At 45.2% G+C, this 16,282-nt stretch overlaps 1 protein-coding gene and 2 non-coding genes across 16 annotated transcripts in view; all 3 read right to left on the bottom strand.

Moving 5' to 3' along the window:
- Positions 1-14,147, bottom strand: part of Trrap (transformation/transcription domain associated protein) — a 90,766-nt gene extending 76,619 nt beyond the window's left edge. For 12 of the 14 annotated variants that reach the window (XM_076923641.1, XM_076923648.1, XM_076923650.1 and 9 more), the window contains exons 1-8: positions 13,996-14,147; positions 11,118-11,278; positions 10,715-10,764; positions 6,206-6,316; positions 5,441-5,545; positions 3,463-3,546; positions 1,549-1,605; positions 1,253-1,378 (exon numbers count right to left, since the gene is read on the bottom strand). In XM_076923641.1, coding sequence (XP_076779756.1) covers positions 1,253-1,378; positions 1,549-1,605; positions 3,463-3,546; positions 5,441-5,545; positions 6,206-6,316; positions 10,715-10,764; positions 11,118-11,217 — 633 coding nt within the window. In that variant the 5' untranslated portion in view covers positions 11,218-11,278; positions 13,996-14,147. Of the gene's footprint in view, positions 1-1,252; positions 1,379-1,548; positions 1,606-3,462; positions 3,547-5,440; positions 5,546-6,205; positions 6,317-10,714; positions 10,765-11,117; positions 11,279-13,371; positions 13,467-13,520; positions 13,682-13,995 lie in introns of those variants that run through there. The other 2 variants (XM_076923642.1, XM_076923643.1) reach the window with 2 other exon arrangements.
- LOC143438286 (small nucleolar RNA SNORA70) lies at positions 9,011-9,139 on the bottom strand. Its single transcript, XR_013107228.1, has one exon. It is a non-coding gene; the product is annotated as a small nucleolar RNA SNORA70 (small nucleolar RNA).
- Positions 10,842-11,044, bottom strand: LOC143438307 (small nucleolar RNA ZL1). Its single transcript, XR_013107248.1, has one exon. It is a non-coding gene; the product is annotated as a small nucleolar RNA ZL1 (small nucleolar RNA).
- Positions 14,148-16,282: the final 2,135 nt, after the last annotated feature.

Genomic DNA, 16,282 nt, shown 5'->3' with positions numbered 1-16,282 from the left:
TCTCCTCGAGAGAGAGCTAGGAATAAAGGTGTGTCCCACCCAGCCTGGCAACCCACCCAGTTTTTTAAGCCACTATTTGATTTAACAAGAAAAACTTCAGAATCCAATTTAGCCCATGGGTTTTATTTAATAGTATTTATATGCAAAAAAAAAAAAAAAAAAAAAAAAAAAAAAAAAAAAAAAAAAAAAAAAAAAAAAAAAAAAAAGGGCGCCTTTAATCCCAGCACTTGGGAGGCAGAGGCAGGCCTGGTCTACAGAGTGAGTTCCAGGATAGCCAGGGCTACATAGAGAAACCCTGTCTCGAAAAATTAAAAAAAAAAAAAAATGCTTATAGTAAATTCAGGATAGCTGAATGAGCTTAAGGAATCTCAGAACATGAAAAAGGCAGGGGCAAACAACCAGTGAGCAGTGGACTCAGAGACATTCACAACAGTCAAGAAAGCAAAGGATGCCAGCTTTGCTTAAAATTCATATTGGTTCTCCTCAACACAAGCTGAGGCCTTGTCTCAAACAAGTATGGTTGCTAAAATGCCTTTCTTTAGGCTGGAAACAGGGTCACATGTAGCCCAAGCTGGTATCCAACTCACTATGTAGCTAAGGCTAGCCTTAAACTGATCTCACATCTCCCACCTCCCTAGTGCAGGGATTAGAGACATGGACAGCACCCTAGATCTTCCTGCATGTGCGCAAGCATCCTTCCAGTAGCTAGCACCATGCCCCTAGCGCCAGAAAAACATTCTTTTCTTATTTCAGCCCCAAGAATGATTCATGGGAAAAGGTCACCACATGTCCCCTACGTGACAGACAACACTCGAATTACCGTTGCAAAGTCCAAGACACAGATTTCCGGATAAAAACAGGAAAAACAAGATCAGGGAGAAACTTTATGAACTTTTACAGAGTTAGGAAACCAGAGTGGGGCTGGAGCACCATTGGAATGTTCTCTGGCCCAGGGAACTTCACCTATAGCTTCAGAAGACTAGTGGCAGATCAGAGCCTCTCTGCCCCACAGCCTGCTGCTTTCACCAGCAGGAAACCACAGGTTTCTTCAGTAGGTTGATCTTTACAGCCAGGCACCATTTGTGCCTGAAGCTTCACCTGTACCACCACAGCAGGACTAGGCTTATGCCTCTAGGTAAAGGAGAAACCCAATGGTCTAGGTTACCCCATTCTCCCCTCTAGCAAATGAAAGGCCACAGCTTTGAGGAGAGAAGAACAAAAAACTGGCAGAGCTGTCGGCAGGAGCACCCACCGTCCGTGTCTCACTGTCTTCCCTCTCGGGATTGACCTTCACAGCGACCGTCGTGATCATCCCGACCATCTCAGGAGGAGGCACCGTGTTATCAGGGACACCCTGGGGGTTCTCAAAATAGCGGTTCTGACCGAACACAGAACACAACAATGGCAAATGGTCTTCTTATGGTAGTCAATATTCCCCATACTAAAAGCCCTCCCCCCGCACCTCTTCAACTAAACTGCCCCAAATTCCCTTTAGGAAAGGTGACAAACAAATATAAGCAGTAAATTCAAATGTAAACAAAAACATACCACTACTTTTGGAAGCTCCTTGTAAATCTGTTTCACAAAATCCAAAAAGTGATGAATCTAAAAAATAACAAAAGAACAAAAATACTTCATTGTAAGAACACACAGTTGTGGCCCAGCTGATAAAGACACGTGCTCAGGACCCTCGACACCTCTACCCCTCCCCCACCCCCAAATATTTCTTAAAAGATTATTATAAAGTAAGGAACTATGAGGCAAGTTGGGCAATGGCCACAAACAAAACCTGGGGGAAAAGAAAAGAAAAAGACAGACACTGGTGAACAGAGGCTGCCAAATGATGAAGGATAAGGAAGGGCCGTTATATGCTCATCAGAACAGAGCCAACCAAGGCTGGAGAGCCCGCGCTGCAGGGGAGAACACTGGCTGCTCTCACAGAGGAACCAGATGGATTCCCAGCATCTGCCTATCAGGCAGTTCATAGCTGCCTACTAACTACAGTTCTGGAAGATCCAGCATCCTTATCTGACCTTGGATGACACTCATACACCATAATACACATACAGACAATTATTAAAAATTATTAAAAAATAAAATTAAGCCGGACAGTGGTGGCACATGCTTTTAATCCCAGCACTTGGGAGGCAGAAGCAAGCGGATTTCTGAGTTCAAGGCCAGCCTGGTCTACAGAGTGAGTTCCAGGACAACCAGGGCTACACAGAGAAACCCTGTCTCGAAAAACAAAACAAAAAAATAATAAAATACAATTAATAAACACACAATGCTTGAGATGGTACAAAAGTAGAAATTCTTATACTACCAAGGGAATCAAACCAACAGGCCTTCCCAGAAATCACCCTGGCAACACGTATGTGAAGCCTGGGAACTATTCTTTGACTCAGTAACTGTTGCTGCAAACCTAGTTAATTAAATATCCTGAACCATATACAGAAAATAATTGTCAATCTGAACCTGTGGCTCACGACTTTAAGTCCAGCGTTCAAGAGGCAGAGGCCAGCCTGGTATGCATAGCATGTTCCAGGACAGCCAGGGCTATGTAAAGAAACCCTTTCTCAAAAAACCAACCAAAAAAACAAATATAAATAAACAAATAAATAAATGGGGAAAAAGATAAACATTGAAATACTTTAAATGTCAAGAAATACAGTCATTAAAAAAGTATTTCACAACTGGGGAAGTAGCTCAGGGTGAGGAACAGTTCCTGGTCTACCAGAGGACTAGTGTTCAGTTTTAGTGCCCACAATGAGTGGCTTACAAAACCACCTGCAACTCCAGCTCCAAGGGATGGGACACCCTCTTCTATGCTCCGTGGACACCTGCACACATCAGTCACAGGGCCAGGGCAGCTCCCAGAAGCTGCAGTTCTCTAGCTTTGCTCTGCTACTAGGCTACAGAGCTGAGATCCAAACCCAGCTCCACCTTCAGAATTCCCTTTAATCTTTACCCATAAGAAACCGGCTGAGTCTATCACACGAGATTTGAGCTGACCCACGACCCTGACCATTACTGCACTCCAACTACTGAGAAAATGCAAGGAGGTATTTGTGCACCCATTCAAACAGACACGGTAAAGACAGCAGAACGAAGGAGAGCGGTGGATCAGGACTACACTCAAGAGTGTGTGCACGTATGACGATGCCCTCCTACAACTCTGCACGAGACAGGAGCATGGCAAAGTTGAGGACAAAATTTCTCAACTCAAGCTCTACTTTCTGACCAGTACTTGTTTGGTCAACTACGGGTAAGGGCCAGGCTACACGGCCCCGAAGGTAAAGGTGCTCGCCACCAAGCCAGGCAAGCTGAATTTGATTATTGGAACCAAATGATAGAAGAGAACCAACCACCCCAAATCATCCTCCTCTGCCATGCATGTGCCACATCACACATGCACGCGCATGCACTCACACACTAAATAAACATATGTGGTGAACAACTCACCTCTTGTGTGATTGGTGGCCTGAACTGTTTATGCAGCTCAATAATTATTCTTAGACAAATAAGAACATTTTCTTCATTTTCCGTCTTAAAAAAAAAACAAATAAAATCAAGTTATATTTCTCAAGACATTTTAATCTCAAGATTAAAGACAAATTGTTGATGGGCATGAGGGCACACTTGAGAGGCAGAAGCAGGCAGTCTGAGACTAACCTGATCCACAGTAAGTTTCAGGCCAACCCAGAGTACAGTGAGAACCCCATCTCAGAAAACAAAACCAGTCTAGGCATTTTCTGCAGGTGTCTCTTCCACACACCTGAATCAACCAGCTTACATTACATTACAGAGTTGCTGACAATCACAGTTCCAAGATACAGCTGTCATGGACAGAAAAAGCATGGTCTTTGTGAACCATCTGACAGCAGCATCCTGCCAACATGTTAAGAGTTACCCTGAAACAGGGGAACCAGTGTATGAAACAGAGGGCAAGTCACACATGAATCACTGCCACTTCCCCCGTTTTGACACAGGGTCTCATGTGGCCAAGGCCTGGCACTCACTACATATGAAAAGGTGACCTTGAACTGAGAGCTGGCTGGGTTAACCGGAGTGGCTTCACCTAGCCTGGTTTATATGGTACTAAGGATGGAATACCCAGGTTTTCAGGCAAGCTAGGCAAACACTCTCCCAGCTGAGCTACATCTCCAGCCCCGAATATTTAATGTTGTTTTGTTTTTAACAAGGTCTCATTATGTAGCCCTGGCTGGCCTCACACCCCCAGGTGTTGGTATTAGAAAGGTACCCCAACACAACCTGAACTGATACTTTAATGGCAAAATGACATCCTACTTGAAATAAACAAGAAACCTGGTTCACTGCATGAAAATACAGGTTACCCATTCCTGATCCAAAAACCCTAGACCTGAACTGTTCTAAAACCCTAAATCTTTTGAGTACCTGACAAGATACTACTACTAGGAAGTCTATGCCTGATTTCATGTAATGGCTCTACATCAAAACAAACACAGACACAGTAAAAACATGGCATAAAATTACCTCCAACCTATCTACAGAAGGTGCCAATGCTATACTAACAAACTCCACGTTTAGGCTGAGGTTGCAGCCCTAACAAATCCTGTTATGTATATGCAGATATTCCAAACACTCCCATTTCCATGTTTGTGAGGTAGGGAGTTATCAACCTGTGCTGCCAAAGACCAAGAAAGAACACCCAGCTACTAAGCCCAACTGTGGACTGCACGGGTGCTAAGTATAAGCCAACGCTATGCTCTGAGGATGGACCATCCACATTCTACTCTCGGGGTCACAGAGCCTCAGAGACCTTATATAATGAGGCCAATGTGGTCAGTCAGCCAGAACTGGCAGAGCTGAAGAACCCAAGCCTATCCCTAACAAACATATCTTCTCAAGGGCCCGAGGCTAGACAGGAGGAAGCAAAAAGATTAACAAATGCATTCACCTAAAACTCTAAGGCCTTGCTGGGCAAAGCAGCACATGCCTTTAATTCCACCACTCTGGAGGCAGAGGTAGACCAACCTGGTCTACTCAGCAGGTTCCAGACAGGTCAGTGTAACATAGTGAGATCTTGTCTCAAAAGAAAGAAGAGCCAGGTATCTTGGTATAAACTTTAGATTTTAAATCTCAGTACTCAGGAAGCAGAAGCTGATGGATCTCTAAGTTCAAGTCTAGTCTACATAGAGAGTTCCAGGCTAGCCTGGGCTACACAGTGAGACCCTGTCTAAAAAAACAAAAAAAGAGAAAGAAACAATAAAAATCTTCAATTAAGTCATCTTTCTTTCTGAACTAAACAAAAATGAAAGAAAAAAATATTAAGAAGAATTTCACTCATTTAATCAGATCTTTGGTGAAATGTGGACTACTACTGGATTATATTGTAAGAAAAAATGATGAATGTTTTAAATACAGAAATACAGCTATTAAGAGAATTCTCAAAGATTACCTCTAAAAATCGAAACATCACAGACAGAACGTTTTTCGTGTGAGGACGAAGATGCTCATTGGTTGGGATCCTGTGGAGTATTTCCAGTACCAGCTTCCTCAGTTGCTGCCAGAGAAACACACAGTATAAGTAAAACACGGGAAGCTCCAACCTCGCTGTTTAAGTTACAACTGAATACAAATTTTAATTTTTAAAAGAGTTGTTCATGTATGTACAGGTATTCTAAGAGGTCAGAGGTACCAGGTCCGCCTGGGGCTAGTTACAGGCAGTTTTGGCCTGGGTGTCAGGAGCGGAGCTCTGGCCCTCTGTGAGAGTAGTACATAAGACTCTTAGTCACTGAGTTATCGCTTCAGCCAAACTTAACTTTTTACTGATTCACTACCTGTGGGCACATGTATGTCATGGAGCACCTGTAGAGAAGCTAGAGGGCACCTTGAAGGGGTCACTTCTTCCCTTCTGTCATGTCAACGCAGGTCCTCAGGCTCGGTGGCCAGTACCTTTGCCTGCTGAGCCATCTCACCAGCCCTCCTTTGTGCCCAATTAAACTAATGTGCACATACACACATCCCTAGTTGGCAAGTGAACTCAACCCACAGAAAAGATGAGCAAAGCCAAGGAGTCAACAGTCTTGGATGGCTGCCCCACTGATGAAACTTCTTTCATTCTCTGGTGCATCTTTCATTCTTTAGCTTTATATTGTTTTGATTCATATTTGCTTCTGCTCATTGGTGTGGATTTTTTTCACCATTCCTGTTATAAGATTACCTGGGCGGGCTTCTCCTGAAGAAACTGGACTTCTCCATCTTGCAGAAATGTAAGAAATCGAGGGATGATGTGTTCCAAGAATGTAGAATACTGAGGAGATGACGTGACATTCTAGTTGGCAATTTAAAATAGAAAAGGCACAGTAAGTTGTATGCCAATTTTCATTTTAAACTCACATAATAATCTCAAAAGAAAACATAAGGGTCTTTTTGTTTTTGTTTTTAACTTGAACTTGCATCTGTATGAGTTTTTATGTGCACCACATGCATCCAAGTTTCCAAGGAGGCCACAAGAGAACATGGGATCTCTTGGAACTGGAGCTGCAAGCCACTGTGAGCTGGACTCAAACCCAGGCCCTCTGCAAGAGCTGTCAACACTCTTAACCACTGAGACATCCCTGCGTTTCCAGAGCTGACAGCAATTCTCAATCCTTTCAGATGCTTCCAAGATAACAGCATATTAAATTCACCATAGTAAATTAAGATTTGAAATCTAAAAGAAAATTAGGTACTAAAATTTACTGTTAAAATCGGATATGGCAGGGGTAACAGAGTTACCTTTATGCCTTTCCTCTGAGAACAGGGTTTGGATCCCAGCACCCATGGCAGGTAGCTTACAACTGCCTGTAACTCCAGCTTGAGGGGATTCAACGTTCTCTTCTGGAATCCAGATACCCATATACACGTGTGTGTGTGTGTGTGTGTGTGTGTGTGTGTGTGTGTGTGTGTGTGTGTGTGTACACACGCGCCTGTATGCATACATATGCTCAAACTAGACATACTAAGCTAGATACACAACCTGATGGTTGAGCATTTGACTAGCAGGCTTGTGGTTCTGGGTTCAATTCCCATCACCACACATACACAGTTGCCTGAATTCCATGTTTACCACAGCACAATTCACAAGAGCCAAGAAACAGAAGCAACAGAAGTGTCCATCAAATAATGATTGGTCCAAGAAAATGTGGTATATAAAGTGGAATACTACTCTCAACTATTAAAAAAGATCTTGACCCTGTCCTGTTCCTTGGGAAAAGGTGGACAGCACAGGTGATCACTGTGTTAACGGAAATGAGCCACACATATAGCGAAGCTCCACAGCCTCACTGCTGTGTACTCCTGAAGGCTGACCTCATACAAGCTCAACAGAAAACTGTGTCCGAGACTGGAGAGAATACAGAGTCAACACAGAGAAGGCTGATGAGCAGAAGCAAGAGGGTGCACTGCCTCAGGGTGGGATGACTGTCAGTAACCTCTAAAAGAACCAAGGCTGTAATCCTGGCACTTGGGCAGCAGAGGCAAATGGATTCCTATGAGTCTGAGGCCAGCCTAGTCTATATAGTGAGTTCCAGGACAGTCAGGGATACATAGAACAATCCTGTCTCAAAAAGAAGAAAAATCAATAATGATGATGATAATGATAGTAATAATAAATGATCTAGAAGGATTCTGACTACTTTCTCAGGATCAGAGTACCACCTGGCACATCATTCTATACATATATCATTTTAAAATGCATTTAGGGTTGGCAAGGTGGTATAGTGGGTTGAAGCACTTTCCACCACACATGATAAACCAAGTTTAATCCCTGTGGCCCACATAGTAGGAGAGAACATGCCTGCAAATTACCCTCTGACCTCTACATACACACTTCAAGTATACACACAATGTAATTTAAACAAAAAAAAATGAGTAAATACATTTAAGCAAAGAAAAAGAACACCAATGCTCTAGAAAATACTGAACATTCAAGGCTGACCTCCAAAGCGGTTAGCAGAGTGCAGTGGAGTGTGTGTGTAACGCAGCAGAAGGATGGACAAGCTAAGAGGACCATGAGTTAAAGGCCGATCTTTGCTACAACACCAGACACTGTCGCAAAAAGGAAAAAATAAAAACAGAAACAAACAAAAACCACTTAGGTCTTCACTTAGAAGAAACACTAGCTTTTTAAAACACTAAATTATTAGGCAGAAACAGTGGTAAACTCCTTTAATCCCAGTACTGAAGAGGCAGAGGCAAGCAGATCTCTTGAGTTTCAAGCCACCCCCTTCTGTATCCTGAGTTATAGACCAGCCAGGGCTACAGAGACTCTGTAGCAGGCATTCTAAAAGTCAGTGCGTACACAATGATGGGCCACATCTGACAAAGATCCTGTAAAATCCTAATGGAGCCAAAAAAAAGTCGTATCTATCGCCTGACTGTGTCATGGCCATCACAGCATCAGGTACAATGCCCTCTGTCTTTGTGACATGTCAGTAAGTCCACTGTGCCTCTCAGATAAAAGTATTGCCCACACCATTGTGTGCAGTGTTTAAAACTCAAGAGCCAGCAACTGCATTGTGGCTTCTGTATCAACTCCACCTTGCGTTTTCAGCTTTCTTTTTAAAGACATACTGGATGTGAGATTCAGTACGACACACGGTTTAGTGGGGGAGAAGAACTCAAGGTAGTGGAAGTTCTCAGAAATGCAGGGCCTGCCGTTTGCCAGGCAACAACTGTGGATAACTGCATACACCTGAGCCAGCAGCCATGGGACGACCAGTTCTCAGCTACCCTATCCTTCAAGTTCCTCTGCATTCCCCATGTTGTTGAGCGCGGGTCTTCTGTGGGCCAGACTCAAGCTTGCCTCTAGTCCAGGCCTCGCCCCCAAGCTCCTTCCTCTGTCTGCAGCCTGTGCAGATGGGCAGGATGACCTGGCTTCAACTCTGGCCACTGAGCCCTGGGGCTGCCCTACGGCACTCTCCAAGTCTTCCTGGAACTCGGTTGGGGACAGCACTGAAACTGGAGACAGGATTATCTGCAAGAAAATTGCCTTCAAAGTCCCTCTGGGCGATCCACCTAAGCAACCGGCTGCTATACTCCAGGAAGCTGCAGTTTTCAGCTCGGCACTCCACATCTCCTCCAGGAAAGGAATGTTCTGCTTAACTGTCTGCAGACTTTTTCAACTTATAAGACAGTCTGATGGTATTGCCCTACTACGGTAAACAGGCACATGTCACCAGGCATGTCGTCATTATTTGAGTGTAAACATACTCAAATGTCACTTACTGCCAAACAGTTTGCCGTGTTACACACCGGCAGTAGCCTCAAACATTTTGAGTGTACTACAACTTGATTATATTAAGAGGCAAGCTGGTGAGACAACTCATCAGGTAAAGGTACTAGCCACCAAGCAGCACCTTCCAGGGACCCACATAGGAAGAGGGAACCGACTCCCTCTTGTCCTCTGGCCTCTACATGTGCCGTGGCATGTGTGTGTGATCACACTTGCACATACACACACGTACAAACTGTAAATTTCTTAAGAGGCTATGTTGACTAACTGACCTATCCCATCTATATCTGTGTGAATATATGCAATGCTGCCCAAATAATAAAACGGCCAAATGACACAACTCTAAGACTGTATTCCTGTCATTAAATGCATGGTTGTTCAAAAAGTAAAACAAAGCAAGAGATGATGTGTGAACAGAAGGGGAACAGGCGGAGAAAGGAAATTCAAGGAGCACAATGGAAAACCTAAAACTAAAAGTGACTCTGAAAACACACAAAAAAGTAAACTGAAAATTTAAGAATAGTTTGGAGATAATAGTATCCCTAAAGACAAACCCTCCTAAAGAGTGAGAGGGATAGCTCAGTGGTTAAGAAAGCTTGTTATTCTTGCAGGGGACCTGGGATGACTTTCCTATATCCACATGGCTTCTCCAGAGCACCTTAACCTCCACTTCCTTCCTGGGGGCTGACACCCTCCTCTGGCCTCCACAGGCACTGCATGCATACGGTGCACAGACCCACACTCAGGCCTTCATAAACATACACAGAAAAATGAAAATTCTTTGTCTTTTTTTTTTCTTCCAAAAATTAGTATTTCCCAACTTAAAAACAAGTCAAAGACCATTTGCAAACAGAGTCTTAGGGATCTGTGGGATAATATAAAATCAAAGAAACATGAGAAACTCAGAAGGGAGCAACTGCTTTAACAAGGTCACCAACATCTTAAGTACTAAAACCAGAAATGACTGTCAATCCATTATGTCAGATGAGCTAACACCTGATCATAATGAATTACAAGGTAAACTTGAATGCACGAGTGAAAACATAAAAGAGAGTCCCTTTTTTAAAAACAAAAGTGCTACAACAACCAAAACGCCAACATTCCTAAACACATCGTTGAGCTTCTTCACCAGGAAGATGGGTAGAATTGTGTACAAAGTTTCAAACTCTGTTCTGAATTTGCACCCCAGACACATCTTATACAGCAACAAAAATAAATGCATTTTTAAAAACATTGACAGCAAGAACAGGAGAAAGCATGGATAAGAGAGGAAATTGCAGGGCTGTTGAAATGTCCAGAGTTTAATCCCCAGGCCCACACGATGGAAGGAAAGAACAGACTCCCCAGACTGTCGTGTGACAAGCACACAGGGCCTGTGGCATGTGCTGGCACATAGACAGACCTAATAATTTAAACAAAAACAGAAGAGGAGGAGGAAGAGGACGATGCTCATACCTCAAAGTTCTCGCTGACTTCCTGCATCATTTTCAACTTCGTTTCATCAGCTGTAAATAGCAAAACAGTCAGCTCATTGAGACTGCCTTAAGAGGCTTCAAAAATCACTGGATTTAAGAACTACGGAGAAGCAATCAGATCTTATCAGTTTGACTGTCACAGCCCAGAAGATGGCACATGGCTAGGTCCCTACCACCAGTCATACACACCCATCCTCCCAGTCTCACGTGTGCATGCACAGACAAGGATACACAAACACACACAGGCAAGCACACACATACTTGTGCCTCTTTGGGGCTCCAGCAGTATTGTTCATCATTGTGCTTCTCCACAAGGTAGACAGGGGGAAACCAAGGACAAACACTAAGGTTTGTTATTCATTCCAAAAAAAGGATGAACTCACGTGTATTCACATCTGTGAGAGCTGCCACAAACTGAAGGTATTTCTTCATCAGAGTGGTTTGGTCGACCACTGTGGCCCCCTGGGTTGCAACGAATGCCATCTTTCTTCTGAGTTTGTTTCTTTCTCAAGCCTGAACTGCCAAGTCCATGAGTTTATCCAGCCTGTGAAAAGAGACATCCCATTAGCAACTTTCAAAGACATGAGCTTATAACCTGTGAAAGATTTTACCCAAGTACTTTCTAAAATTACATTCATATTTTTATTGTGTTGGAGGAAATCCCTGTGCCTCAATAGATGTGTAGAGATCAGAGGAGTCACACAGAGGTCCAGGGAATCGAACTCTGGTCATCAGGGTTGGTGATCAGAACCGCCATCTGCTGAGCCATCACACTGCCCATCCCCTAAATGACTTTGTAGTAATCCATAACAATGTTCTCTATGGGTTGTTTTTGTTTTGGACATAGTGTTTCCACATAAAGCTTCACCTAGCATGTTTATGAAGCCTTGAGTTTGATCCCCAGCCCTGCATAAAGCAAAGGTTGCAATCCCAGCACTTGAGGTGTATAGAGAGGGCCTGGGATACACAAGACACTATCTCCAAAGTGTCATGGAAGAGGTGGGGGGGAGCCAGGCAGTAAATATTTCAGTCTTTGGAGTTGTGCAATATCTACCAAAGCGACCCAGTTCTCCTGTAGTCAGGAAGAAGTCACAAACATATAAATGACAACAGCTGTGTTCAAAAAAAAAAAAAAAAATCAGGAGTGCTTAAGGACAAATTTTGCATAATTTGCACTCATCACAAAACACTATTCTTCAACATTCCCCCATCCCACCCCCAACCAGTTTTAAAAAATATACAATTAGCTAAGCATGGTGGCAAATGGTTTTAATCCTAGCATACAAGAGACAAGAAGCTAGCCTGTTCTACATAGTGAGCTCTAGGCTAGCCTGGACTACCTGAGATCTTGTCTCAAAAGAAAATATACACACCACATTGTGGTAGAACCTTGTCCTGAGTTTTATCTCCAATACTGGATAAATAATAAACTATTCTCCTAAGCATTACCTCAAAGACTGTAAAGAGCCTAGGAAGCTGTGAACTTTATCTACAATTGAGGCACAAAATACAAAGCATGCTTTTTATTACTACATTTACTTATTGGGGTGGAAAAAGGTGTGTGCCACACTGCACATGAGGAAGTCAGGGGACAACTTGTGGGAAGTCTGCTCCTTCCACCACCATGTAGATCTCAGGGACTGAACTCGGGTCATCCTGCTCGGCAGCAAGCACCTTTACCCAAATGAACCATCTCACTGGCCCCAAAGCATACTTTAAAAGCACCACAGTGACTTGCAAACCGGCATGTTGACTCCTGGCTGTAAAGTGCTTGGGGCCAAACGTGGAGATCTGACTTGATGCATGACCACAGGGCGGAAGGAGAGAACTGAGTCCCACAAGTTGTTTGTCCTCTTAACTCCACATGCATGCCCACCACACACACACACACACACACACACACACACACACACAAATGCTAAAAAATAAAATATATAAAGCTGACTGTGCCTTTAACCCCACCACTCTGTGGATCTCTGTAAGTTCCAGAACAGCCAGGCCTACATAGTAGCAGAGACCTTGTTTGTAGGGAGAGAAGGAAAAAGCTAAGGATCCTAACAGCCTTGCTACCGTGACTTGGCAAACCCTCGATTTTCATATCAGAGTTCCTCCTTCAAACACTGGAGGTCCCTCATACCCATGGCCTACTAACTAGACTCAGGGTCACGGCCTTCTTAACAACAGAACAGAAGCCCTAATCCTGGCCAAACTTTTTATCTAACTTTTCTTCTGTGGAGGTGGTGTTGTGTAGCTCGGGTAGGAGGAACAGGCTGAGGTACGGATGGCCTTGATTCTTGAGCCTCCAGCCCCCACCCCTGACAGGCCTGTGAACCATCGCTCCAGTTTAGGAGGTTCTTCGGAATCGAACCCAGGGTCTTTGGTGTGCTAGGAGGACACTCTACACTCTTAACTATAGTCCAAACATCTGCGCAAACTTTTGCGACACTTAACCCCCTTTTTATATGCCACTCATTAAAAGTGTCACTTCCAAGCCCCCACCCAATCCTCCCGGGGGCCTGGCCTAGTAGCTTCTCCCTGAGCCAAGACCCTGAAAGCAGGGGACTACCCTATTCCGCCTGTGGATTCTGGAAGCGGATTCTGAGCCTTTCGGGAGGATATGAACTCAGGCCTGGATACCCTCGAGTCCACGGAGTCCCCACCCAGGTAAGGAAAAGGCAAACGGCCCCACAGCCCGCCGTCCTCCATCGGGTCCGCCCCGCCCACGACGCCCGGCTGGCTGGACACCGCGCCTCCAAGCCGCCAGGGAGCGCTGTAGCCGCCGCTACCTTTGCTCTCAGCGTCTGGCCTGGAGAGCCAGGAGCTTGCGTGGAGGCCCGCAGATGCCAGGATGGCTTTGGTGGGGCGCCGCAGCCCCCGTGACTCCTCACTCAATCCCTTCCCGTCGCAAACGGCCTTCGGGTTCCCTCCTTTTGTAGCCGGTCCTTCCCGGGACTCTCAGCGACCGCCCCCCAGCAGGCCGCTGAGCTACGGCAAGCGCCGAGGGCCAATCTCCGCGCCCGCTAGCGTTGCGCGTCCTTCCATCCGCTCCAGCGCAGTTCGGCGCCGCGGAGGACTAAATGCTGCAGTGTGGCAGATCTAGCCTAGGAGGGCTCCTATGGGGCCGGAAGGACCTCGGCCGAGCAGGGACAGCCTTCTCCACTTCTCCGTGGGGCCGTCATACTGCACCGACTCTCTCCCACTCCTGAGACACGCACGCGCGTGCATCTCCCGGGGCCGTTCGCCCGCCCTCCCTGCGCTTACCGGGACCTGCCGACTAGCCCGGAGCATCCGGGCCCGAGACCCCCAGAACTCTCGCCGCCGACGCCGCAGCCGCTCCGCGCTCAGTCCTGCCCCGGCTTAAAGCCGCGGCGTCCGCCCACCGAGAACTAAGCTCGGGCGCACCGCCCCCAAGTGGGTGCGGCCTGGACCAGCAGCGGGGCAGGGAGGGGCGATCTGCCGCCTGGGTGGGAGTGCTGTCCTTTTAAATCATCGCCTGGGTGACCTATCTGCTGAGCACCTAGGCCGGTGGGGCTGTGGGCTGCTGCAGCTTCAAGATTCGTCATCAACCCCCACACGCCCTCCCCGTGTCCCTTTTCCTTCCAGGAGTCAGACTGAAGGGTGATTGACACCCGAAATACCTCTCCAGTTGGTCCACAGTTAGACTGAATATGTGTGTGTGTGTAAATGTGTGGCCTTTAGGGCTGGACTTCCTTCCCTGAGATTTTGTTTTTCCTCTTCCTGCAATGCTGGGTGTTGAACTTAGGGCCTCACGTCCACTAGGCCTGCGCTCTACTGCTGATCTATACTCTCAGGCGTCTGAGGGTCGAAGTAGTTCCTGCAAGCAGGAAGAGACAAGGAAAGCTTTGGGGAAAGTGGCAGATAGACTGACACCCAGTTGGCTTAAAGGGAACTTTAAGGTGTTAATGCAGCTAGGTCACCCTGAGACCATATTTGTCTTGCCTGTAGCTGATGCGCTCCCTCCAAGACAAAATTGGAAGGAGACAGACCTCAAGGCAAGCCAAAGTGATGAAGAAACATGGCGGGAAGTAGAGGGAAATGAATCCTGTTATACCCAGATGAGGAAGTACACACTGGACGAAGGGGTCTTTCTTTGCAAGGGACAAGAACTCTATCGATTCTCCACTACCGAGTGGGTTCTGTGACAACCACTAACAGTGAGGTGAGCTCGGTAACCATAGTTACCGGGCTTTGACTAACACGTAAATGATGACCTAAGCCCCACTACCTCCCGGCTCCTTGTATTTATATCCTGCAACTTCCTGTTCCTACTCTGAAGCCTTGAACCACCAGGGTCTTAGTGTTCTGATCCTAAATTGATACATTTTTGCACTTGGTAATAGACAGATCTTGCTGTACCTGCAAAATAACCTCAGAGAGAAAGACGGCCTGTTGAAAACATGCTCTTATATTTGTTTATTGTCACCACAAAAGAACTAGCTGTAGATGAAATGCTGGGAATGTGGGAAATTATTTCTAATGACAGTTTCCCCCTCCCTCCTGCAAGAAATGGTCTGTTTACAAATAAAGTTTACACTGGACCATCACAACCTCCAAAAGTAGCAGGTCTGAAATTTGAAAGGACTTAAAACAGGGATCAAATCAGTACCCAAGGAGTTGTTTTGTATCCTTTGGAAGACAGAAAAAAAGCAAGGTAGGACAGGTGGGATTGTTCAGTAGATTACTCTCTGGGTTGTAGTTCAGAGGGTAGAATGTCTAGCACACAGAAAGCCCTGGGTTTCATTCTGAACCTGCTCTTGCCTATCAATGCTCGGGAGGTGAAGTGTTGCATACAGTGACTTCACTCTGGGTATCACATGATTATCCCATTACTGCCCTGCAGTAGAAACTAAGAAACCCATGTACAGGAAGAAGAAAACTGACTCCACAAAGTCCTCTGACCTGCACAGGGATGCCCAGGCACGGTCACACATACAGGCATCATTTACACACATAGTAATAATAAACAAATAAATTTTACAGAAGGAAAACATGCCCAGTGTAGTGGTACACACTCTTCATTCCAGGTCTTGGGAAGATCTCTTGTGGATTTGAGGCCAACTTGATCTACCTTGTAAAAAAGAAAGAAAGGAAAAAAAGAGAGAGAGAGAGAAAAAAAGAAAAAAGCAAATCTATCTTTTGGTAAATTTCAGCTTAATTGCACATCATACATACCTGTGATTGGTTTTAGCTGTACCATTGGCAAAATTCTCCTCCCTCTTTGGTATAGTTCTATCAAGGTATTTACATTGTTAAGGGTTTACTTGTCTCCTGAATTCCAGGTTAGGGACTGGGTCAACATCATTCCTTTTTAGGTAAATTAGATCAAGTCTCTCTGCTTTTTTTTTGTTTTTGTTTTGTTTGTTTGTTTGTTTGTTTTGTTTTGTTTTTTGTTTTTTTTTTTGTTTTTTGTTTGTTTGTTTGTTTTTGGTTTTTTCAAGACAGGGTCTCTGTGTAGCCCTGGCTGTTCTGGAACTCCCTCTGTAGACCAGGCTGGCCTCCAACTCAGAAATCCACCTGCCTCTGCCTC

This window comes from Arvicanthis niloticus, chromosome 24 (genome assembly GCF_011762505.2).
Source record: "Arvicanthis niloticus isolate mArvNil1 chromosome 24, mArvNil1.pat.X, whole genome shotgun sequence".
Taxonomy (NCBI): domain Eukaryota; kingdom Metazoa; phylum Chordata; class Mammalia; order Rodentia; family Muridae; genus Arvicanthis; species Arvicanthis niloticus.
This window is presented reverse-complemented; position numbering and strand designations above follow the sequence as displayed.